Source organism: Hippoglossus stenolepis, chromosome 2, assembly GCF_022539355.2.
Source record: "Hippoglossus stenolepis isolate QCI-W04-F060 chromosome 2, HSTE1.2, whole genome shotgun sequence".
NCBI lineage: Eukaryota > Metazoa > Chordata > Actinopteri > Pleuronectiformes > Pleuronectidae > Hippoglossus > Hippoglossus stenolepis.
In genome coordinates, this window is record NC_061484.1 from 4517994 (window position 1) to 4543821 (window position 25828).

At 40.6% G+C, this 25828-nt stretch overlaps 1 protein-coding gene and 1 long non-coding RNA gene across 4 annotated transcripts in view; both read right to left on the reverse strand.

The window, feature by feature from the left end:
- Nucleotides 1-424: 424 nt before the first annotated feature.
- Nucleotides 425-2143, reverse strand: LOC124854463. The gene is made up of 3 exons (XR_007034701.1): nt 2063-2143; nt 1243-1349; nt 425-460 (listed from the first exon to the last, which is right to left on the reverse strand). It is a non-coding gene; the product is annotated as an uncharacterized LOC124854463 (long non-coding RNA).
- A 1259-nt stretch (nt 2144-3402) lies between these two features.
- Nucleotides 3403-25828, reverse strand: part of LOC118119994 (testis-expressed protein 2) — a 34039-nt gene continuing 11613 nt past the window's right edge. For 2 of the 3 annotated variants that reach the window (XM_035174545.2, XM_035174536.2), the window contains exons 3-13: nt 17112-18672; nt 15814-16014; nt 15098-15422; nt 14649-14887; nt 13840-14001; nt 13066-13165; nt 8257-8383; nt 6689-6802; nt 6223-6432; nt 5673-5793; nt 3403-5437 (exon numbers count right to left, since the gene is read on the reverse strand). In XM_035174545.2, the coding sequence (XP_035030436.1) occupies nt 5288-5437; nt 5673-5793; nt 6223-6432; nt 6689-6802; nt 8257-8383; nt 13066-13165; nt 13840-14001; nt 14649-14887; nt 15098-15422; nt 15814-16014; nt 17112-18653 (3291 nt within the window). In that variant the 5' untranslated portion in view covers nt 18654-18672 and the 3' untranslated portion in view covers nt 3403-5287. The remainder of the gene's footprint in view (nt 5438-5672; nt 5794-6222; nt 6433-6688; nt 6803-8256; nt 8384-13065; nt 13166-13839; nt 14002-14648; nt 14888-15097; nt 15423-15813; nt 16015-17111; nt 18673-25828) is intronic. The other variant, XM_035174553.2, reaches the window with a different exon arrangement.

Sequence of the window (25828 nt, forward strand, 5' to 3'; positions counted from 1 at the left end):
TGATGTAAAAAAAGATCCACACTGCTGTGTGATACTGAACTTGTGAGTATGCTAAGATGAACTGTTCTTTCAATGCAAATATTTAGAGGATAAATAAAGTTAAAGTTAATGAATTTATTATAAGTTTATGCACAAAAAGGTTCCCTACAATATTTCTTAATTAACTATTCATTAATAATAATAATAATTAGGCAAACCAACCTAAATTATCTTTTTTATGTACTTACCTACTTTACGTAAATTGTAAATATGTCTGTGTTACTTTTGCCTATTTATTTATAAACGTGAATGTATTGAACAGTGCTATGTTGTGTCACAGCTTTGTATCGAATTGTAAATCCCAGCAGGTTTAGTGGGTGACTGACCAGAATCCTGGGAGTTTTCATCCTCACCACTCAGGAAAGGGTCCGGCTGGGGCCGAGTCTTCAGGCTCTGATCCTGTCTGATCCTGTGAGTCACACTGGGACACATAGACAGCATGTATAAAGCTTCTTGATATAGATTATGATATAGACATTGTGTATTGTTAGACAAACATAGCATTACCACTTTTTCACTGCAAACATTTCCTGTGAAATTTAAGGCCACACTGTCAAATTATAAAGATGCTTTCACTCAATACAAGCCAATTTTGCTGCTTAAAATAGGCAAAGGCATTTGTCTATGTACATTTGTTTGTTTGATTGTAATTTAGAAATAAATAAATTCAGAGAGAATTGTAATCTTTCCTTATTTAGAGATAATTTTGTCTAATTTTGGTCCCTAGAATCATAAATTTCAAAAAACAAAATTTTAAGTCATCTGATGCTAAAAGAAGTAATTTAGTTTTTAACCTTACTTTATTGCTGACATTAGTCTTTTTGATCTCATGTGTCTGTGCTAAAATGACAGGATCAGGGATAACATGAATTCTTTTAAGACATTTAAACAAGTGAAATTCACTCAATGCAATGGGAGTGTTGGGAGTAAAAGCCTGTAATCTTATAGTTTGTCCTTAAATTTGACAGGGTGGTTTTGCAGAGGTGGACCTTTACAGTCGCTGGAAATTGTTGTCTCATCAGATTATGCTATGAAATAGTGTACTAAGCTTCTTATTTTGTGCATTTTGAAATTAAGTAGTCTTCAAGTGCAACATCACAGCACCTGAAGTCCCCATGTCTTCACAGGGGGTTTATAAAGAAGTTAAAACAATAAAAGAAAAACAGCAGCTTGACTCATCTTGATTCCTCACACACAGCATACCTCTGGTGGGTCAGTCGCTGCCCTGTCCTCTGATGCCACTCCTTCCTGTGGCTCAGGGTCTTCGTCAACTTGGCTGTACCTTCCTTCCATAGCGCTCTGCATTGGACCTGTGATGACGAACAAGTGGTCTTACATACAGGCTACCAGTGGATGAACCAGCACGGGTCTGGTGTGAGTCTGTTAGCTGTTCCAATGTGTGAGGCAGCTTTTACTTTTTACACTCCAAGCTGCTGGTACTCTACCTGAGGACCGAGAGCAGCCACAAGTGTCAAAGTCTTTAAACACAAGCTTGAAACCGATAAAACCTCCATCTCTTAAGGCCTGGCTCTAGATTAACTATTGTTAATAGACATTATTTTATTGCGTCTGTTTTAGATTCTATTCTAGTCTGTTTTTATTACTAATATATGTGTTTATCCCCCTTCATTGACTTTTCCTTTATTTATTGCAAGTTGTTTTTATTGTTATTTCAGCTTTTAAAATCTTTTCTATGGTATTTCATGCCAGCATTTTTATTTGTTTTATCTTTTTGAGTCATCAGTCAATTGTGAAGCACTTTCAAATAATGGTTATTCTCCTGACATGTGCCACTTTAGTTTTGTTTTAACCAGCTGTGCTTCAGCAAACGTCAGCTTAGCGGTAGCTTGTTAGCCTGAGCTTAGTGAGCGGTCACTGGAGCTAAAGCAGAAAGCTTCAGTAACACGCTAACTGAATAGTGGACAGCTAACGTTAGCTACTGAACAAATACAACAACAACAGCACATTTCTGAACAAGTCAACAGTAATGATTTCCTTTCATTCTAACATCAGCAACACTTACCAGCGGAGAACTGATAAACCAACCAACGACGTTGCTAGGCAACCACAAACTTCCGTCGGGGAGGCAGCTCGTTGTGTGTGTGTGTGTGTGTACCTGTTTTTGTTCCACTGCAGTACCTTTTCCAGTATAACACAGACCTTGTCAGGACCAGTGCACGTCATGGGGACCACAGCCTGCTCCTCATGAGGCAAAATGTCATTCATGAACTCTTGTTTTTTCCACAAGGCAGGGAAGTACCATATCACTCACAGCAATGGCACAAGGCAGGCTGAGGAGTGGCCCCTGGCCCCTGATATGATCACATAACACTAAGACATATACACCCCCCCAAAAAAGGGTTGATAAGAGAAAGGAGAAGAAAGAGAGAAACAACGGCAAAACAAAAACACTAACCAACATAAATATATATACACCACCCATCGCCTTATCCCAACACTACTCCCATAACCTCTGAAAACATAAGCCAACAATATTCATACATCCAATGTTGGTAATAATGCTAATTTTCTCCATCATGCCTGATATCCACATAAATAGCCAATGGTATAAATAAAGTATATATGTGTGAAGTAACCCAAAAACTATACATTTTTCCAGACTAATTACAAACATATATAATACAGGTGAGAAACTGTTAAGTGTACATTCTTATATATAGAGGGTGCTAATGTTCTCTTCTAGCATTGACCAGCAAGTTATATTTTGTGTCTTGGCATGATGCAGTCGTGCTGTAGATAACTCAAGCTGTTCAATTCAATATTGACCGGTTCTCACTTTTTGACCTGTTTTAATGAGTTGTTTGGTTTTAAGGTTTTAGAATTAGGTTTAGGTTAGGATTAGTTTTAGGGTTTAGACATATGGTTGTGATGGTTAAAGTTAGATTAAGAAGCTAGGGAATGCATTTTGTCACTTAGTGTCCTCACTAAGATAGATTTAATGTGTGCTTTAATTTTTGACCGGTAAAGTAATAATGGACTTATATATACACATGTATAATGATAGAAATAATTCTACATGGCTTTACAATCAAGGCAGCTTCTTTAATGTCTAATTCTAGGCCACATCTTAACATTCCATGACTAACATAGATTTTTCAATTGCTCATGTGTGATCAACTTTTAGTTACAGGACTGTCATATTTATACAGTACTGTAACTAAATACTGCTACAGTATTACAGCACAAGACATTTAATTTAAGTATTTTTTACATACTGACTGATTACTCCCTACACCACTGTAAATACATATAAATATATTAGTGTTACAAGATAGTTAACTAATGGTATCTGTGTACAGGCAAACAAGTAAGATTTGTGTCGACAATTGAGGACACACAGAACATGTTTTCATCAACAGATTTATTAAGCTCTATAAATAAGGCAGATACATGTAATCACTGAATTTGGCCTTAAAATAAAATTTTACATTCTAAAAACTCAATAACCCACAAATACAAATCATAACACAACCTTCATATATCCTCAAAATTCTTATTTTCATTCTGTTTATTTCAAAGATGCAGAAAATAATAATAATAATTAAAAAAAAATACAACCTTAGCCCACCTCATGTAGTCATTCAAAACAAATACTCAACAAAAAGTAGTCAGGGCATAAAGGGTAAGTCAATTATACAGAAAAAAATTAAATAAATTCCATGAGACAGTGCCAAGAGCAATAAATGAAAACTAGGTAATAATTCCTGTAAACAATGTTAATGCAGTTATTGTAGCACATTTGGAAATGTTACCTTACACATCAATACCAATGCAGGGTGTGTACCTTCGAGATGAGAGATCTGTCGCTGTCGGCTCAATCAGAAGACTTTGGTTAAGATTAGAAACAGCGTTAAACGGCCGTCTCAGAAAGGAAACCTGTTAATAAGACTATACATTCTTGGAAATAAATGCTCTACTACAGAGTATGTATACTCACTTCACCCAAGTATTGTTTCCTACGCTGTGTGTCTTTCTGCATTCAGTATGGCAGGGAGAGTCTTATGAAAGCATTACCGCGTATAGAAAATGGTCATGTAAAATTACTTCCAACATCATCATCGACATTACCGCCCATAATGTATAAATGATGAATCGATTAACACACCACTTCATCAACATAACGGTTGAATGACACATATGGGAAAATATATGCAAGATGAGTGTTTATCATAAAAAAGAAATATTTCACTTGTATTTGTGCAATAATTTGCATAACCCACTTCATACATTAACAAAAGAAAGTAAATATCCATACATACATTCAATAGATGTGTTAGAGGCCTTGTACTTCTCATCAGACCTAAACTTTAATATGTCTATACATTATCATACTAAAGCCTGTGTAGCGTTTCTGTCATTGCACTTGTTGTCATTAGAGTGGAATTTACAGAGTGAATGATGCTTCCCTCTACATTAGAGCTTGAGCCATATTTTCAAACAGATATGGATAACGGCATCATTGGTATACAAAGGGGTTTGGCAAATGAATGGGGGGTGTTCAGGGTGTGGTCACAGCACAAATGAATACTGTTAGTTAACACCTGATCAAAAACTGCTCAGATAAAGCCACTTAAAAGGTTTAACATTTTATGGCTAACGAACAAAACACCAAGTGTTTGTGCTTTGTAAATACACTTTTCTTTCCCTCTCCTGCTTACACTTAATCCTCAACAATGGAACCAACATGTCTCCTTCACACAGTAATCATTCACAACATACTATCATACTGTAAATCACCACTTGCTGTGTCTCTATTATAAAAGGGGGCTACGATGCACAATCTCACTTTCAAGCTGCAGCAGAGACTCATCTGCAGGCTGTAAGGTATCTGGTGAATGCTTCCACATCAGTGTTCATTAAGGACATTATAAACTTCTGTATCCACATATCATGTATGCCACTTATTAACTTAAACCACAAACAACTCTCTTCACATATCAGTCCCTATTTAATAGGTCCTTATTATTATATAAATCCTTCAAAGACAAGTCACCCTTTCCTCTGGCACCGTAAATACTACTGAACAGAGCAGCAAGCAACAGTTAGTATGTCTTAAAGTGTATTTCTTGGTCAACTCTACCTTATTCCTTTAAATTCTTCCCCATGGTAAGTGAGAAATCCACCCCCCGGGAATGTGGTTGTATTACAGTAGTGTCTGACATATCGACTTTGGCTCCAGTTCGCATCTCTTGACTTCATAAGCTCTTGGAAATACTGTAAACAATCTTTATGGCTGGCTGGAGCTGTCGCTCTCTGGCTGTGAAGGCTCTGTGTCACCTGTGGAGACAACTGATGGTCCACTGGCTGTGCGAGGGTCCATGGCAGTATGCATGATGGTCAGCCACACATCGTCCATGTTTGGCATTACAAAGACTTTCTAATGAAGGAGAAACAGATTGAGGCGGGGACAGTGAGTTATATAAAACAAATTTTAACAAATTCTGACAAAGTCTTGGCATCTAAAACTTCAAGGGTACAGACTAAAAATTGAAATCTTTGATCTTATAAATGTGGTTAGATCAAATTTACACAAGTCTAAATAACTGTAATATTTGTGAGTTTGGAGCTGAATGCAACTGACAAATTTTTTTTATCTTAGTGTCCATAAATACCTGGAATTCCTGGTTCAGTTTTTTCTCTATCCAGTCTGTAACATGAGGCAAAGTGACTTCTCTTTCTCCCAGCTTCGGTCGCGCCTTCAGTTCCAGGTGAGGTGGCTTCCTAAAGCCATACCTGCAACCGCAAATAGTCAATACAATCAACAGCTCACAAATGAACAAATGGTGGCAGCACCCAGTCTCAATATGCACCAGCAGAGGGCAGTGTAGCACAAAACAAAGTGCTAAATTTCATTTTCTCAATAAAACTTCAAGTTTTCAAGGTAGAATGAGTTTTGGGTAGGGATGTTTCATATGAATTATCCAGTAATAAAATATAAAAGTGTGTTTGACATTGAGACTGACATGAGGGAGGAATAAGAATATGAGTAAGCAATCTGAAGACCTTTGCTATCAACAGACTCGCCTGTGTTTTCCTGTCTCTAAGAAAGTGTAATCTGTAAAGAAGATGTGATTATTTATCATTCAGACAAACATGGGAACTGACTGTGCACAGCATTCCGCAAATTATGCAGGAAAAAAAAAAAACATTCTCTTCACGTACCATATTCTGTCAGTGGGTGGAGGGGGTATGTTGACAGCCAGCATTCCTTGGAGTTCCTGCACCTCTACTGTGAGCAGGAGGGGTGTGTTGGACACTTCTTCCATCTTCTTTTTGATGAACTCCGTCTCTGTGGCCTTCTGGAAGTATTTGGACTTGGTAATCTTGTCCACAAAGCGCATGATCTTGCTCGGCTTGTGGCCTCCAACCAAACTGTATTCAACATAAGGACGGTTAGGGTTAAAGTCACCTACAAAATGTATTGTAGCTAAAAGTGATTTACTAATTATTTAAATAATTTGACATTTCATAAACACACACATACACAGAGTTTTGTTTCTATTTTTCCTTTAATGATTATCACAGTCTAAGTTTAAACCCTGTAACATTTTTTAAAAGTATTCCATAACCATGCGATTATAGATTACATGAGCATTTATACAAAGAATGTATATAAACTTGAAATCACCCTTCGGCTCCTGCAGAGTCATTCGAGAGCTCGGAGGAGTTTTCCTCATCTGATGAGCCTGCGCTGGACGACTCTTCATCACTATCAGCCAGACAGTAAGTCCGTGGCCTGTATCTGGAAACACATGAACAAACACGAATGGATTAGAGTGAACACACACATGCATGCACGCACGCACACCTACACTCATGCACTAAGACATGCACATGGTCCTGCAGTGTTTCCTTGTGCCAAGTAGCTGAATTCTACTCTATTGGACCAACAGAACAATGCGAAAAAGAGGTGTGGACAGTCAGGGGCAGATGCATGCGTTTATAACCATGATTGCTCACATCAGGGCTCCAGAGTGCGACCTTTTCCTCGGTCGCACCGAAGCGCCAAGCATTTAGCTGGTTGGTCTATGTGCATTTTAGCGAGTCGCATGGCCTCTGTCATCTCTCCTCTGCGGAGTTTACACTCACACACACTGGCCCCGCCCCCACTCACTCCCTCACACAGGGAGATACTGACAGTGAAGCAGAGATGAGAGAGGAGAGGCGGTGAACCAGGCGGTAAATGTCAAACAGTGACGACAAAAAAAAAAACTGTTTAATACAGGGCTTGCACAATGGACCGCTTACGCAAAACGATTAGCTGCTGCTTCAGGATCAGAGCATCAGAGCAGACGTATCGGTTTGTTTGTACCGTGTCAGGGTCTCTTGTCTGAGTGTCCTCCCTCCACACTCCTGCTGACCTGCGCCCACTTTACACTTAAACAATAAACACTCATCATAAGTTGTCAGTACTGACGTTAAATTTGTGTTAGTCCAAAATTTTGTGTGCACGAACACTATCGAACACCCCCAAAGGTTTGATTGGTGAATCTCTACTGTATGGACTGTATGGACATACAGGTTAAAGGTTCCAGCTATTATTACATTTACATGATTCAATGTCTCAGAGTTTTTTTAATTAGAGCATAGAAGGAATAAATAGTTGGAGGATTAAAATCTTGATTTATTTAACCTTGTTATTCACTGGACTTGAACTGCTTACAACTCAGGAAAACTGGAAAAGGGTGTGTGTTGTAAGACTTTTAACTAGTAGCAGAATATGTTGCTTTTTTCTACATTGCTGAGGATGCATTAAGAAGATGAAAAGCTACTTAGATCAAGCACTGGATGGTGTTATGAAATGAGACACCCCCCAAACTATGGACATACAAAACTAGAAAATGAGAGTTGAACGGAGGCGACGATTGTTGAAAATCAAGCAGCACTCACCAGGAGCAGAAATGCATCCAATTAACAGCCACATAAAGGTAGAATCCAGAGGGCAGAGAGAGCATAACAGTGGAAAGAAAGGAGAAGATACAAAAGATATAAGACAATAATTGAGAAAGGCAAGGTGTCAGATTGACAGATTGGCACCGATGCGTGAGAGAGACAACCATACTTTTTAATGTACTGTAGAGGGGGAAAACCCCTCTACAGTACATTAAAAAGTATGGTAGTGACAAATCCTAAGAAGAAATATCTCTGGGCTTCTATAAAATGCGCATGTGGTATGATGGAGCTTGACTGTCTTACCCATCTTTGCCCAATTCCCCTAAGCGGAGGCTCTCTCCCTCCTTGCCCAGGCGAATTAGGTTCATCTTAGTCTCCAAGGTCATCAGGAAGGAGCCACTGTAGGAAATCTCCAGGTCGAACCACAGACCTGAGGGATACAGAGTAGAATTGTTGATCTGAGCTGCAGATGACGGAAGTGAAACTGATAAATGTATAATTTTGTGATAGGAGATAAATGTACAATAAAACAGATCCTCCACCAGGGACCATACATACGTAGTTGTGTCAAAAAGTACCAGCTGACAAATGTGTCTCATCTTAAATATTGTATTGTACAACCCGTGTTAATGAGGTTTTAAGCAGAGTCGATTGTAGTGGAGACATGGAAAGCTCTTCAGGCCAGTCATCCTAGCTGCCTCGTCTCTCTCGCTCTCTTTTTCTCTCACTCCTTTGTTTTATCACCTCTCACATTCTACCCTCGCTATTCTGTGGCACCCCTCTTTTCCTGGAGCATCAACAGAAACGGGGACCCCGACAGATTTTATTTCCTTGATCCCTCCGCTTAGATGAGAACGACACAGCGAAACACCCGGCGAAGGGAGGGAGAGGAAAGAAGGAGAGATCACAAGGTCTTTTGAACGGAGGAGAAACAGTCGGAGAGCATGCAGTCTTCCCCCTCAAGCCCCCCGTTTGATATCAGCAGGGGGGACTGGATGCATAAACAGGGCTCTCCCTCTATTCATTTCCCCCTGCTCTGCTAAACCTGCTGTAATCTGGATTATACAAACTCCTCAAAAGCTTCTACCGAAAGCTTTGCTTGTATGGGGGCAAACTATGTGATCTCTGTTTTGACTATATTTTTCTCTCCTCGCAACACAGATCACATGTTCCTGTGACACAAAGAGCAACAATTAACTGTAAATGTGGGTGTGGGTTCTCAGTGCACCACTGGAAGGCAGCAAAGGACAACTGATGAGTAACATGATGAGTGGGAGTCAGATAATGAAAGTCATTAAGGATTTGACACAAACATTTGGCACTTGACCAGGACTTGAAAAATTGTCCAAAAACATGGTGCCAGCTTTGTTGCACGGTTACCAGTCAACTTTTAATTAAATGAAGTTAGCTTTCCCGAAAACAACCCAGGGATATGAGTGGATACACATGGGAAAAAATGAATGTTTTTTGAGATATGATTATGAGTGTGGGAAGGCAAACACAGCAATGACTAACAGCACTGAAATTATGTGCCTTCTCATCACTGCTTTGTTGCCTGAACACCAGCTAGTTGGGCTAAATGAAGTGATAATGCAATAAGTCTGTTGTGCCAGAGAGGGAAACATTCAGAGAGCGAGAGTGAAGAAAAATTGGAAAGCAATTAGGTTAGAAAGTCAGAGGAAGTTTGAGAAAGCACTGAGTACAAATAGACAGTCAGACAATCAGAAAGACAGAGAGGCAAAGTGAACATGCTGGGTCTGCTCAGCCAAGTGGACCCGGTTCACTCGTCTCTCCTGAGAGGCATGCTGAATAATAGGACTATGTCTGGCCGGGTCAGGGATTTGTGCAGGGCACTGTGTTTTGTTAGTTTGGGAGAGGAGAGAAAAGTCTCAGTGCACGCTGCTGAATCAGGGCATGGATTTGTTAACTGGGGTGACCACATGGCAAAGAGTCGTGCTTCACATAGTAAACAAATGTGCTGGGGTTTATGGCTTGTATGCATTCTACAATTAACATTACAGTGTAAAATCAATCATAAGGCAGAGTGCATAAAAAAAAAACACGAACGTGCATGGACATAAAGGTAGAAGCAGGCGGAGACGATTGTTTGTTGACATATGCACACATACACAGTTGGAGAGGTTCATCGATCCATTGCACTCAGCATGCTCATTCCAGGAAAGAGCGGGGTGAGGCGAGGAGAAGGCAGAACTTGAGATGCCTGGAGGATACAGCCACAGTAACACCAGCGGAAATTTCAAAAGGGGAAACTAAACTGAACTGGTTCCACAATTAATTCCTGCTCCCATTATAGGGTTATGTGAGTGCTGCAGCGATAAAAGTGTAGTAGTGACTCATAGAACAGGAGGGAGGAAGAGACCTACTGGGGAATAAAGAGTGACTAAGGGTACAAAGAGGAAGATGATATGAAAGTGAATGCAAGGGGGAAGAGAAAACTAGGAAGAGAGCAGGAGACTCTGCATGTGAAAGCGGTGAGGAGACAAACCTGTCACAGATTCTGAGGGGAAAATGAGAAAAGAAACATGGTACAAAAGTGATGGAAAGCTCATTGCTGATGCTTGTCTGAAAGATCACAGGAGGATTCCTCTAAAAATGACGCAGACAAAGCTCCTTCTGATCACAACTGGAGCAGAGTTCGCTGAAAACTTCAGAGATTGAGTGAATATAAGACCTCAATTTGTATGATTCATAAATAATTTATTGAAGTGCTTAGTGCTGCTCTTATTACTGTGTTGTATTCAGCTACGAGTTCACCACCCAATCAAATTCTAGTACACTTCTCCAAAAGCCTTTCGATTATGAAGTGTTTCAGTACATAACATCTTTGATGAAAGTGATTTCTTCATGTTAATCAGACACACATGCCATTGTGTAACCCTTTGCGGCAGCCCAGTAACATCATGCTGAACTTTGAGCAGTGTTATCAGACACTCTGGCCGCAGCTGTAAAGGAAGGCAAAGGTTTGTACTTTATTTAACCAGAGCCAACTAGAATCAAGCATGTTTCTCTAATCGTGAGGGTACCACTGCCAGACAAGCTGAGTGGGTGTAAGTGTGTGTTACACCACAGTATGATGCACAATAAAGCTAATTTTGCCTCTACTTACTGAATGGAACGGTTCATGTTGTTATTGGTTATGGATGCAACTATTTCCCACTTGTTGGGGCTTTAAAAAACAACATTTATCTTCGCATACCCATTACTGCCTTTTGATGTCGATGCTGATTCATAAGTACATGACTTCCTCACCACCAGCACAGAATGAGTACAAAAATCATGATGGGATCTTTGCTGTTCGTATTGTTTAGATAAAAAATGTTTGTACTGATCTCAGTATTTGTATCCACTGCTGCTTTAAATTAAAGCTATGGTTGGTAATCCTGCAAGAGCAGGCTACACTCTGAAAAAGTGCAACCAATCAATTAAACATTGTAGTTGGTTGTTGTCAACATTTCCTTGTGGGTAGTGACGTTTTCAGTGGAGGGTTAGGTCTTTGGATGGAGATCGTGTTGGACCATGCGGACACAGCCTCAGTATTGTGATCTTATTAGTCACAGCAAGACGACGAGAGAACAGGAGCAGTGGGCAGTCAGAAGGGAAAATTTCACTTCTATCCATGTGTGAGTTAAAGTGTTCAACCCATTTGATATTTTTTACAGATTGTTTAAACTATAAAGAAATATCTGCTGGTTTGGATTGAAGATGCTTTTCTCAGGAACATCCTGCATTCTCACTTTGCTAATAACATGTTCATATGAATTCAACATTTTTTTTTACCCATCTTCACACCTCTATGCCAGGGAATTAAAGCAGTTTGTGTGGAGATTAATTTTGATTGTGAAATATGGTATTATTCTTGCTTACAAGAGGTTTAGTCCTGTTTTCACTGTACTCACAATGACAAAATATAAAACTATACTACAAAGCACAGCTAGACTGTATGAGTGTGCAACATTAGAGTAGCATATAACGATGGACCCTGCTCTAGAAACGTATATAGGGTGAACCAGGAAAAGGGTATTTATCACAGGTTTATACGAATTTGTGTAAACTGGAGCAGTTTCCATTGTAAAACAGCCTGTTTGGAATGGGCTGTTTGCTTGACCTGTGGCGATTCTGCAGTTTATGTCGGAAACTGTAAAAGTGACCTGATGTAATTGAGCAATTGACTTCCCGCAGGAGTCAGGACACAGAACCGTAAATCTGCTGCTGCACAAAGAGCTGTTCACTTGTTCTCTAAACTTCTGTGAAGCTCCACTCAGAACCCTTAACTGGAGAATCACTAGTTGTTGCTGATGTCATGAACGCGCCCGCTGTTGTGAACATGCTGTTGTCCTGATTGACGTCGTCACTTATGCTGATGAGTCCCAGCCACCGCTGCTACAAAGTTTATTATTAATGAACATATCACCACCAGATCAACACCAAATTCGGCACTTCCTTGGTTCCGTCACAATACACTTGTCAAGTGTGAAGCCAACATGATGAACGACTCTTGAGATGAGTGTTCCACATAAAGACAGACAGATTTCTTGAAGAAGTAAATAGAAAAAAGTTTTTTTTAGCTGGAGGAGGCTATTTGAAGTTGCTGCATAAGTTTGTGTGTGTTTGTAGAAATTCTGGCACCAACGTGGAATTTTTTTTAATGCCTGTATTTCTAGCTAATCTTTTTTGAAGTGTGTGGGTGTGTGTGTGCATCTGATAGCATACATGCAGTTTAGGTAACACACTGACTCAGGGGTCCAGGGTGCAAGCTCATGACCTTGACTCACTGATATCTTGTAAAAGCTGATACTGTAATACTTCATATACCCAAACTGATTATAGATTATTAGCATTGTTTATCTTTGTTATCTCTTATTTCGACATGGCTAACTGACTGGTGTGGGGTTGTTGAGCTGAAACACTGAGGTACGCTCTTTAACTCAGCATATACTGCACAGGAAATGGAGACTTTCCAGAAAATAGCATATAAAGCTCCTAAGGTCGAGCTGTAAGCCAGACATGCAAGGTATCTTTTTATGGCACCCGTTGTGTGCAAGTGTCTGGCTGTATAAATGTGTTGCTGTTTGGAATCGATTTCTCTCTTGCCTCTGTAGTCAATTGAAGGCTTGGATGCCCCAAGGATTTTGGGAGTGGTTGAGCCCATGTCCAGTTCTGTCAGGGTTAGCTCGTTCATGAAGTAAGGTAGCTGGAAAAAGAGACAAGCATAAAACTCAGCTGAACACACTGCACATAAATAATTAATCTGCAGAATGATGACATAACCAATATACTAAAACAATTCCAATACATGGATGCTACACTCTGCCTTCAACAATGCTTTATAATCAACTGTCTGTGCCTCAGTTCTTGGTGGACTATTGTACTAAGACTACAATATTGCAGCTATTGACACGGTATACTGTGAAAAGTCACAGTGACCGAAGCAAATTACAAGATGAAGAAAGAAAGGCAGGCCTGAGGTACCAGATCAGACAGAAACAATGGGATAAAGGGATAGAAACCAAGGATGAGGTCTTTCTTTCCCTCTGCTGCTAAACCCAGTGAAGAGCTGCTGGGGCCTTTAAAGAGCTACACAGATAAAGATATACACTGACATTTGGAGGGCTTATGGTGTGTGTGTGTGTGTGTGTGTGTATATATATACTCTGTGTGTGTGTGTGTGTGTGTGTGTGTGTGTGTGTGTGTGTGTGTGTGTGTGTGTGTGTGTGTGTGTGTGTGTGTGTGTGTGTGTGTATGTATTCTCTGTGTTGTCAGCAGGAAAGTGAACATAACTACATCTCTACGTCTTCTCTACTTTCCACTGAAAATTTCAACTCTGTTCTAAACGGGAGGGTTTGATATGGTCCTTTCTCCACTCACCCGTATCTTGCTGAGCTTCATCTGAATCTTCTTGGAGACAAGTTCAGCCCAGTAAGGTTCGTTCAGAAAGTCCCAGAAGACCCGACCAAGAGCCGCATTCACCCAGGCAACAGCCTCCTCCTCCCCTCTGGGCTGCACCTGAGCTGAAGTGCTGTTCTGAAGCTAAAGACACAGCACGCAAAATGACAAAACATCAGAGGGTCTGTGCCGACATTTAAACCCACTACAATACAATAATTCTACCCCTTTCACTCTCAGTATCCCTTGTTTTTAAATACACAACTTGTAACACAGTGATATCAAGGCTACATCCATACTACTACGTTTTCGGGGAAGACATGCAGCACAGGGCTGCGGGTTGCATACAAACCCTGGCCGCTACGGGTGAGGCATAGCGTCGATGGGGCAGCAGCTCTACCAGGTGAGCTATAGGACACCCTGAAAACTGCGCTTTCAAGTTAAATGATCTCTGCCCACACAAGCATTTTAGTGCTACATCAGTTTTAGCCCATCCATACTAACGTACCTGAAAAGCACATGACAGATTGCTCAAATAATAGGTTGTTTCCTATGCATGTAAGGAGCTGTATCATTGTAATTTAAAAAAAATGTAATGCACAACAGCTGTTAACAGGGTCAGCAAGGCTTTTAATTAATTATCCATGTTGCGCTTTCCCCTGAGTTTTCAAACAAACGGGGCAAGCAGCATTTCCAAATGAAAATGTAGAAGTATGGATGAAGCCTAAAACTGCAAAATGATAGAAAAAAAAAATTGTAAATAGTGTAAATGGGGGATGAGAAAGTGCTACCTTCTTGTCAGCTCCAGGGCTGCTCTGAGGACTCAGTACAGCAGGGCTGGCAGTTGTAGGGCTGACTGTCACCTGTTCTGGCAGTAAACTGGCCATATAGACACTGTAGTCCAACAGCGGCTTGGTTTTGGCACTACCTGCTGCTGTTGTGGGGACCGAGGAGTCCTTTGGCCTTATTTGAGAAATAAGAACCTCGTCCAGACTGCTGCGGCTGCTGCTGCGGCTGTGAGAGCTCTGACCTGTGAGCCACAGAAAACGTCAGAAAGATGTGAGATCAGATGCTCCATTCTCACTTTTTGCTATTTTAAAATACCTAAGCTTTAGTTTGGTGGTGCCACTTTTCTATCCTTAGAAAAAAGACATGTTGACAATTGTAGCCATGAAAAAAAATAAAGAAAACTCTACAACAGCAGTAGAGGGTTTGTGGACACAAACTTCTGCTTTCTCACCACTTTTACTCCCTGCAACACTGGAAGATTTCTTCAAGTCTGCCTTGAGCTTGGAAGCTGAGAGGAACCGCTGGAACCACTCCTCCTTCTCCCTTCCAGTCCTTGCAAACAGATAAAGGGTCAGGTCTCTACTGGATGAAGATGGGGATCCTCGCTCCTGTGGTCCTCCACTGCCCTCTCCTCTGTCCCTTATGCTCGTGCCCTCATCGGCATCCCACCCCTCGGCCTTTGACATGAAGTCATCCTGTTTGCCAAGCTGGATACAGATAGGGTATTTTTTGTTCCACACACGCTTCCTGGCCAGGCTCAGAGGCATTAGGTATACCTGAGGGGTAAAAAGTATATCATATTTGTTTTCCAATCTTTTTACTGAGGTTTTTCACGAACCGTTCCATCAGCTAAAGTTTACACTGTTAGGTGAATGGCATTTACAATATTAATGAAATAATGAAGCAATATACTTATTGTAAGTCGCTTTGGATAAAAGCGGCAGCTAAATGAAATGTAATGTAAAAGTGCATATTGACTTGTTCAGAAATGGTGTTCAGAATCATTAAAACGTGTATCAGCTCAATTACCGTTGACATCCAACACTAACAAGTGACTAAGAGATAAGGGACACATGTCAGTAAAGATCTCAAAGCTTTACAGATGTACAGTATATAATTATATTTATATTAACAAGTCACAGAAAAAACAGTAGGGCGACAGCATACCTTGCTGTTGGTAATGTCATAGATCTTCTGACTGATGTAGTTGACATCGGGTTTTGGCTCATTGTGTGCAGCACGGCGGGCGATGTTGTGGTTGGGCTTAGACAGACGAATGATGGAGCCCTCCAACCGGACAAAGACAGAGTGGGTCAGTGTGGCGTGGTACGTCTCTGGGTCGTAGTTTGCTATCTCATTCATCCAGCCCTGCAAGGAAGACATAATGAATTTACATTTTTTGGATTACATTTCAAGGATTGATGTCTGAAACTGTCACAGTAAGCTTCCACATATTGATTGATCCTCTCTCTATAAAAATTCAGCTCTTATGTATTGTGGCCTTTGAGAGAGGGGGACTTTTGAACAACTACAAACATGAAAGATGAAAGCAATCCAACACTGTGCCTGGCAAATGAGGACACTGTAAATATCTAATCACAGTGTGTTGTCACACATACGACATGTTTCTACATTGACGGTAAAGGTTACTTGTCTCCCTCTATGAACCTCACACTGATGAGAGAGTATCTTGTATCCGCCATCTTTTCAAGTTACCTCATAAACAGTTTGTTGTCATTCGCTTTCTGTGAGCGAGCTTTCAATTCATCTGGCTATATTAAGGACGCACATCTAACTTATCAGCCACTTTGTCACTTCAGTGTGAAAACTGTGGAAATGTGCCTCTTAAATTGCACGTCTTTATTGACGACATCCCACAGATACAGTGCCTCAAATGATATAAGATTAACCAACTGTGCATGATAAACACATACAATGTATTTTCACAGTTTTACATATGTATAAAAAAAAAAAAACACAGGATGGTATGGTGATGCAGTGTCAAGTACTGTGAACTTAAACTTGCATGTGTGAAAGTCAGTGTGAATGGTCCTCTCTACATGTATAGGTCTGTGATAGACTGGTCTCCCCAAGTGAGAGCCAGGGTGGGCTCCAAGTGATAATGCATTAAAAAAAAAAGAAAACCCCCAAAAAATATTTTATGCTTTTGGGGGTTTTCTTAGCTTTGGTCTGTAATGTTTTTATGCACTAAAAGGTCTATTGAGTTACAAAATAACAAATCTGAATTACAACAAATTAGTCATACATTGAAAAATAGCATGCATAACAGATCTCCCGCACTCATTTCCTATATTATTTTAAACAGGTGACCTGACATATCAACACTTTAGAAATTCAAAGAAGTAATCAACCAGACAGATTTCTAAGGGGCTAAAGGCTACTGGTGCAGGACAGAATAAATCCAAATCTGAAATAAACTAAAAACAGAGGAAAGGTTAACTGACCTTGTAGATTTCTGGTTCCTTAATTTCCAACCTGATCAGATTCCAAAGCTTCCCATGGTGTCTGGAATTTCTAAAACCACCAGAAGGTTTTGGTCCCGTTAGCCACACAACACCGATGGCTAAAAGAAATCCAAGCCCAACCCCAAGTAGCATTCCTCCAATGTAGGTGGGCAGAGGTAACACAAAGTAGCCATAGACCAGTACAGTGAGGGCGATGAGAGTATAGTGAGGAACACTAGGTACTGGAACAATACTTTCAGATTCATCTTCACTGCACGGTTCAGTACTACCACTTAGTAGCACTTTGGTTTGACTTCCAGTTCCAGTATCATCAGTTCTATCACCTCCATCTCCTTCTGTGTCAGTACAAGTTTCAAAGTCCTCACTGTGCAGGATGCAAAAGTCCTCATCCTCCTGTTTAGCAAGAGCAGACATAGAACACTTTTCCAATGAAATAGAAAGTAAAGATGGTGTGTTGGGGCTCTTACTGTCAACAGTGGAGGGAACCAGGGCTTCAAGTGGACCAGAGGCCCCACTGTTGGAGCTCTCATCCTCCCAGCCTCCTTCTTCCTCCTTGATGCAGTTATTGTTGTTACTCTCCAGGTGACCATTGATAAAAGTAATGTTGGAGAGTTCTGAGGCACTGACAGAGAGGGCCTTTGGCCGGTAAATGCTGCCGCTAACTAAGCTGCTGCTCTTTTCATCGATGATCTTACTCAGCAGCTGGAGCGGTTCTGAGATGACTTCAGAGAGACGACGCTTAGTGTCTTCAATTCGTGCCTCGACATCTGAGACTTTGAAGAAGCTGCGGTTATCGGTTGAGGTCAAAGGAGAGGAAGGGGCAGTTTTAGAGTCACCAGCTGACGACATGGTAGCAGACGGCATCCGGGACTGTGTGAATTGCTTGAAAAGTTGCAGGGATTCTGGAAGACGGTAGGATGTGGAAGAGGAGGAGGAGTCCTGGGATGTATCTGAAGATAAAGACTTGACGAGAGTCTTCATGAGATGCCTGTGCCTCACTGTTGCAGCAGGAACAGAAGAGACTCTTTCACGAGTCTCAGGGACTTCCGAGGAAAGAGACTTCACCAAACTGAGAAAAGGTTTTTCACTTGAGGGAAAGCTCAAAGATTTAGTGGGGGAGGAGCTGGAAAATAAGCCTTTCTGCTCAGCAATAGACCTTGACGGAGGTCGTGTGGGAGAACTGACATTGTGATGTCTCGACACGGGAGAAAGTCTGGATGTTTCAGGAATGACAGCAACCTCGGCTGCCGAGTCCATCGGCCCCCCTTCAAACATCTCCTCGCTGGCTTCTACGGCTGTCACGATATTTGAGGCATCCTGCACGGTTGAGGTAGTCGACACAGATGTACTGTACAGCTCTTCTTCCTCCTCCTCCTCCTCCTCCTTCCCAAAAGCTGAGAAGTGGATTGTGATGTTGTCCTTTGACAGCGATCGCTGTACATGGAGCTTGGGGGCCACAGCAGGTGGCTGTTTGTCTGTGGAATTAACGCTCTCTGCATGGCCAAGATGCCGACTGGTCATTGCAGTACTCCCACTGAGTCTGTAAAAAAGGACAAGGTGTGACACTGAATTAATTGTGATACTATAAGTCCGTTAAGTAATTCAATTAGCAGAAAAATAATTGGCTACTATTTTGATAATCAATCATTGACTCGACAAGTAAAAATGCCAAATGTCAGATATGGTTCTAGTTTCTCAATGTACAGATTTGCTGCTTCATCATTGAATGAATGTCTCTTGGTTTTGAAAGTCTGAAGATGTCATCTCATGAAGATATAGAGAGGAATTATATTGGGCTTTTTTTTTTACATTGTTATGTCATAGATAAAGCTATTAATGGACAATACATCAAAGTATGTCTGGGAGAGACAATGAGTGAGGCTGTTTGTTCTTCATGGTGTGACATGATTAGTTGAAGATACCACAAATGCTGTTGCACATGCAAGAAAAAAACATCGTCTTTATCTACATTTGAACAATAAGCAAAAATTCGATATATAATTTTTTCTAAAGTGCTAAAATGTGACTTAAAAACTACACAACAGGCAACGATCCAGCATGCAACATTTTTGGACCATACGATTTTATAGAAAGCCTTAGTAAGTAGATGTCTGGCTATATTTTTTTGTCATGCAAAAATAACTACTTTTAATTAAGTTTACTTTTGTGGCTGTTTGCTAAGAAAGTAATTTGATCATGTTACTTTTTTTGGTAAAATAACTAATCTCCTAGATCGTACCTTATAATGAGACCTGCTGTCTGTATAGGAGAAGCTGTGAATCTATTCACTAATTTGTAATATTGAAAGAATGTACAGAGATATATTGCTTTTCTAAGTATTTGGTGGCTTATAAAAAACAACATTTACTTACAATACAAGACATTTCCAACTCGAGCATGAAGTGCAAGAACGATTCAAAAAACAAACAAATGTGGTAGCATTCCCTGTTGGGAAACCAAGAAGAGGGCATATCTCTTTCCACTTCATGTGCAAATCCCACCGGCTGGTCAGAGCACCTACACTCAGGAGAACTGGGATCTCATAGACAGTATACACCTCTATACCTTCCCCATGAAGCTCCTAAGCAAAACCATGTCTCTTAGAAGAAGCTTAACGTTGTCTGCAACATCCCGCACAGAAAAAAAAGGAGCACAGTAACAATTTGGACTTTCCCAATTGGGGCAAAAGCAAGACAACCCCCAAAAAGGGAACGGTTTTGCATGTGGTGGCTATAGACAATTGCTCTCTCCTTATCCTTTCTGACTGATTCTTTTCTAGTTTTGTGTTCTGCTAGTGTCCTTGTCAATACTGGTAGCATGAGGCGGTACATGCAACCCTAACAGGTTGCACAGGTAGTCCAGCTCCATACACACTACTGAGTTACATTATGTGTTGGCGTGATGAAATTCACGCAAGTTGGATTAGCCTGTGATTAAAATGTTCCCTTAATACTTTTGAGCAGTGTATATTTCCATAAACATTTGCATATGTGATTGTGTGGGTGTTTATAAATGCAGTGTTGTATCGCTCAACCAGTTTGGTTGCATCAGACTTCATTTCAACAATAATCAGGCATCTTAAATCACCATAGATACTGACAAACACACACCCACTGAACCCCCAATCACACTCACCACCTTCTGAAACTTGAAAATATTTAGCATAATTAAAGAGCCTGCATTCAAAGACAAAGGTAGGTAATCTAAAAAAAAAAAAGATTTAAGCCTAACAAGGTGTATGAAAAATGCAGCTTCCTTGTGAAAACAAACCACATACCTGACATCGCTGACATTTGGACAGGGCTTTACACTGCTAATGTGAACACTGCATCTGTAGCAGATAATATTTAAATCAGATAAAACAGTCTTGTCTTGTGACTATGAGTCCAATTCTAAACCTTTGCCAACAAGCATCCGGCACCTGACTCAATATATCAATACTTTTTACCACTTTATTGTACTGTGTGGCCTATATATAAAACTATTGTAACAGACTGGTAGTTAAGTTTATGTTCTGTTTGACTGCTATGTGGTTGTTATGACTTATGTTCAGCTAAGTACACTGTGTTAAATAAGTACTGAGATGTCCTGAGGGTCAGTGAACAGGTCGGGGTGGGGCATGTGACAGTTCTAGACCAATGGCTGTGGGGTTGTGTGGGATGACAGGCTCTCAGTGGCTGGTTTGTTAGCAGGTCAGGGGTGAATGAGGAAGGGGAGTGAAGGAGACGAGTGTTGATGTTAGGAGTGTCAGAGTTAGGAATAAGAAGTGTGACATGTTCGTGTTGACTTTAATAAAGTTACAAATAAGAGAAGAAGTTCTGTGTCGTCTGTGAAGCGGGGACGCTACACTATATTGCAACACAGGCTTCAAGGGTGGATGTCCAGAGGCAAAAGAGATTAACTGAGATTGGAATGAACATTGCATAATGTTGCAGATTGTTGGGTGACAATAAAAAAATACAGCAACCAGGCAAATTGGCTGATAAGAGTAGCTGGTACAACCTAAAGCTCAACCAACAATTTGCAAGTACACTCTGAGTTTATTCTACATACAAATGAGTGTCACTAATCCAACAGCTTCATAGCTTGATACCACAAAGCTAGTTTCTCCTTTCAGCAGGGGTGGATCCAAGGAGAGGGCCAGAGGGGAACTTCCCCCAGTTGAAATCTGAATTAAGTACCAATGTCCTGTCAATAGTCTTTTTTAAATGAACAAGTCACTGTCTCACTTTCTGTCAATAAATATGACAATTTGTTTCAAAGCTTTTTTGAAGGACAACATTTGCTTGAACAAAGAACAATTTTCAAAATATATTCAATGATGTGGGGCTTTGCTCAAAATTAAAGAGCTAACAGTAAACAAGGAATGACTTAAATGTGCACCTTACTGAATGAGGAATTATGCATTGATGTTGTCATCTAACTGGCCTCTCTGTGTAAATTGTGGCCCCATTATGGCCCCTGATTTAAAAAAAAAAATCCTAGATTTGCCATTGCATTTCAGTGAAAAGGGCAGTTATAAGGTTATCAGAAAACTGAAAAACATTAGCTTAACCCAAGTAATGCAACTTTACAAAGTTGATCATGGGTGAGCATTCGGACTCAGATCTCAGAATGTAGGTGCATAAAATCTATGGCTGCTATGTACTACCTGGTGTAAAGCAGATCACTGTACTTATGATGGAAAGGAATTCACTCTTAAGCTGTACTTTCACTGCACGCACGCACACAGAGATTTATAGCTTCTTTTTGGACATATGTGAACTCCTCAACTAGTGAAAATAGAATAATGATAATGTCTTGTTGACATTTGGCACTGCCATCCATGTGCTTTGTCCAGTCAACAGAGGTGGCATGAGGCCAAGCTGGCTCACTCATATACAGACTCAACTTGTCCACTCACTGTCACATGGGTCACAAGTGAGCGCAACCCAGCCAGGCAGTCAGCCAGCCACCTCTGTCCCCAGCCTTCGGTCAGCAGCAACACAATGAAGCCATTCTACTTGCTCGTCAGTTTGAAATGGTTTTCATTGTAATATGCAAAACTCAAAAGGACCTAGCAGTATTTGCCAACAGCAGTTAGGATTAGTGATAAGATGGGGAAGTATGTGCATGTTTGTGTGTGAGGGTTTGAAAGCGGTTTCTATTTCCCAATTACATACGATGGAAATGGAAAATACTAATAGCGCTGGGAAACATCTACTTGGCTATCCATAAGAGTGCATATGTACACACTGTCAGTGATGTTCTCTGTGTTGTTCTTGTGTCCCCGGAGCAGAGTTACGTGACGGTGAGGAAGGACATCCTGCCATTGATGATGAAGACGCTAATTAGCAATCCAGCCTCATTAACCCTCATGTTGTTCGCTCATTAGGGATGTACTCACACCTCTCTTCTGCTGTATCAAGCAGCAAACACTGGTAAAGAGAGGAGACTCACAGAGCTATTGCACACATTGAAGATGTACATACAAATGAACTGAGCAGTGATACATGGCTGAGTTAGGCTGTAGTGTTCAAATGATCTGTGAAAGGACATGCTGGTGTTGTGAGAAGACACTGGTCAACATTGGTCTCAGCATAAAACATGATAAGGGGTCAAATCTAGGTGAAGCATAAATTCATTAAACAGCCACTCCTGGTATCATCTGTGTACACATAACAGACATTTTAAATGGGAAGTTGGGACCAGCTGCATTTCACCTCAGACCTTCACAACTGGACTAAATTGGTGAATCACTGACAGGACTGTTTGCATGCCCTGTGCGCTAAACAAAACTGGGACAGTCATAGGAAAACAGCTTCGTGGCACGACTACAGGTCAAAAAACTCCACAGGTAACCTTTCTATGTTCTTCGGTTTTATCTGTCACCTACCTAAACTATAAAGTAGTTATAAAAGCCACTCTTTTTAAATCCATGCTCTAACTCTCTATAGCTGCTGTCAGGCATGCACTGAACTCCAGATAATCTCCTGATTATCCGGACGGGCTGCATACGAGTAAGCAAATGTCTGATGATGTCAGTTGATCCAAACATTCTCTGGAGTTTCCACTGCCACCCCCCTAATAAATGTCCCAATGAGTCGATAGGAGAACACAGAAGGATTTACCACAAGTGAGTGGGCATGTTGATGACGTTTCTAACACGTGACACATGTAGGAGACACTGTAGAAGAAGTCAACATGTAAAGATTACGAGATTCCAGAGCTTTTGGTGATAAGGGCCTTCCCTGGTGTCGATGGGCTGTAAACAATGACACATGATATCCACAGCGGAATTTACATGTTACGTCCTGCCCCCTGCATTTCGCCCCACCCCACACCTGAACACTCTAGAGATTTCTGTGTTGTTGTCAACGCGTCTGACCAGAGAATTGACTACGGCATTTCATATGTGAAAGCCACCCCTGAAAAAGTCTGGACGCAAATGTGCGAACACTCTCCTGACTTCATGTCTGAAAACAGCTTATGTTACTATACCAGGCAAATAAAGCACAAGCACTAACACACAGAAACTTAATTATTTCTAATTAGTAACCTATTTGCATTAGAAATAGAAGAGGAGAAAATAAGGATAAGATGAACTTAGAATTATTATTGTGAAAGTGTTGATACCACAATATCAATAAAAAGAAAAAATCTATACTACAGTGTAGACTGCAGCTTTCGTTATAACCTTTACCCTCAAGGCAGGGTCTGGACCAGCAGGCCCACTTGGCTTCCCGACAGTGATCCTTGTACTAATGAGTCACTTTGAGAGCAGACTGACCTATTCTGCCGACCCTTGTTCTCTCAGTATCATTTACGGATCTGTAGTCCTCTCAACAAAACAAGTCTCAGAACACACACAGAAGCCTATTAATCAAAGAATATCTGCAGCGTGAACTGTCTTGTTAGTTCGTTTTTTACCAATAATCTGAACAGCAGTCAAAGTTGCGAGATTGAGGCCATGATTTTTTTAACACTCTTCACAGTTATTAGAAATACAACACTGACTATGTTAACACGGAAACCAATACCGCAACTATTGACCCAATTCAAAATATTCCATTCATATTCCTGTTTCTCAAGTCATTATGTCAACTATGCCATTTTGTATGACGTAATTCTGTTAGTTTTAAAACCCCAACCTGAAATAGTTTAATGCTACTGTATACCATTTTGGGTGATTTATATCTAATTTTGCAAACTCTACAACTCCTTTTTAGTTTTCCATTTTGGTTACGCCCACGGCATGTGTCATCAAGCAGTTGGTAACTGTCACACAATGCTATAAAAACTCCAATAGAACATTATGTGATTGAGAAGTATACATGTCCACACAATGTGAGGTCTGAATACTCTACCTTGCTCTAGAGGTTTTGAGTCATGATTCATTTTGGTCGCACATGCGACTGAAAATGTTCCTTGGTCGCACCGGAGCGCCAAACATTTAACTGGTCTGTCTCCGTATTTGATCAAGTCGTGTCACTTCCTCATCTCATTTCCTCTGCGGCGTTTACACTTACACAAACAGACCCCGAGCTGAAACAGAGATGAGAGGAGAGGCGGTGATATGTCGAACACTAGCGACAAAAAATGTGAATACAGGGTTTCCACGACGGCTCGCTAACACAAAACAACCAGCGCTGCTGATTCATGATTAGAGCAGAAGCAGTGGTTGGTTGGTACCGTGTCAGAGTCTCTTGTCTGTGTGTCCTCCCTCCACACTCCTGCTGACCTGCGCTCACTTTACATGTTAACAATAAACACCAACACTCATCACAAGTTATTAGGACCTGAACAGTCCTGAAATTCACTTTGTGTTTGTTTGATTCATGACACACACACACACACACACACACACACACACACACCCTAACCATCCAACCTAAATGCCTAACCCTTTATTTCAGATATTTTTAATCTATTTTAATGTCAGTCGTTATATTCTTTAGAATTAAGTTCATTGCTCTTTGAAAGAGTGTACTTGCATGGTTATACTGTAATATTATCATTATATCAGTGGTTTAAAATGGTTTCACAATGATGACATTAATAATAATTTATGGCAATATATTCTGGAATAATATCTCCCAACAATATTTTTTATTGTGACAGGCCTACCTTAATATTTTTATGAATGCACAAGTTAGAGGTTTCCCTGTTCAGTTTACAGCTTTAGAATTTATTTCATATCAAGGCAAAATTGGTATTGTACACTGAAATATCCTTAACTGTGTTGGTGCACCTAAATGAAAAAATGTGCAATGAAAATGAAAAAAGGGATAAGCTAAGTAATATTTCAGTAGCCGTCGTTTGAGGAAATGTTATGACTGTTGTAAAAAGTTCAGATTGAGAAATCCTTTGTAGAGGAGCTGTTTTTGGAGGATTCTATCTTTTATCTCATATTTTCTTAGAATAAGCACCACAATACTGTCAGAGAAACGTTGTGTTAGGCTGCCTAAATAACCACAGTTGTTTAAATGGCATGACTCAATGTACCACACTGGGACCACCTGCTCCTCACCACAAAATTGCACCTTCTCAGCCCGTTTAAAACCACACATGAGATGTTACTGTCGGGAAGGAAAGAAATTCACCCTCATACCCTGTCATGTGTCAAACTGATACTTCGACTCTTCCTCATAACAGGTCAGGAAAGAGACAAGTCAGGTGACTGACTGAATATGGATGACGTGACAGTTCCCAGAAAG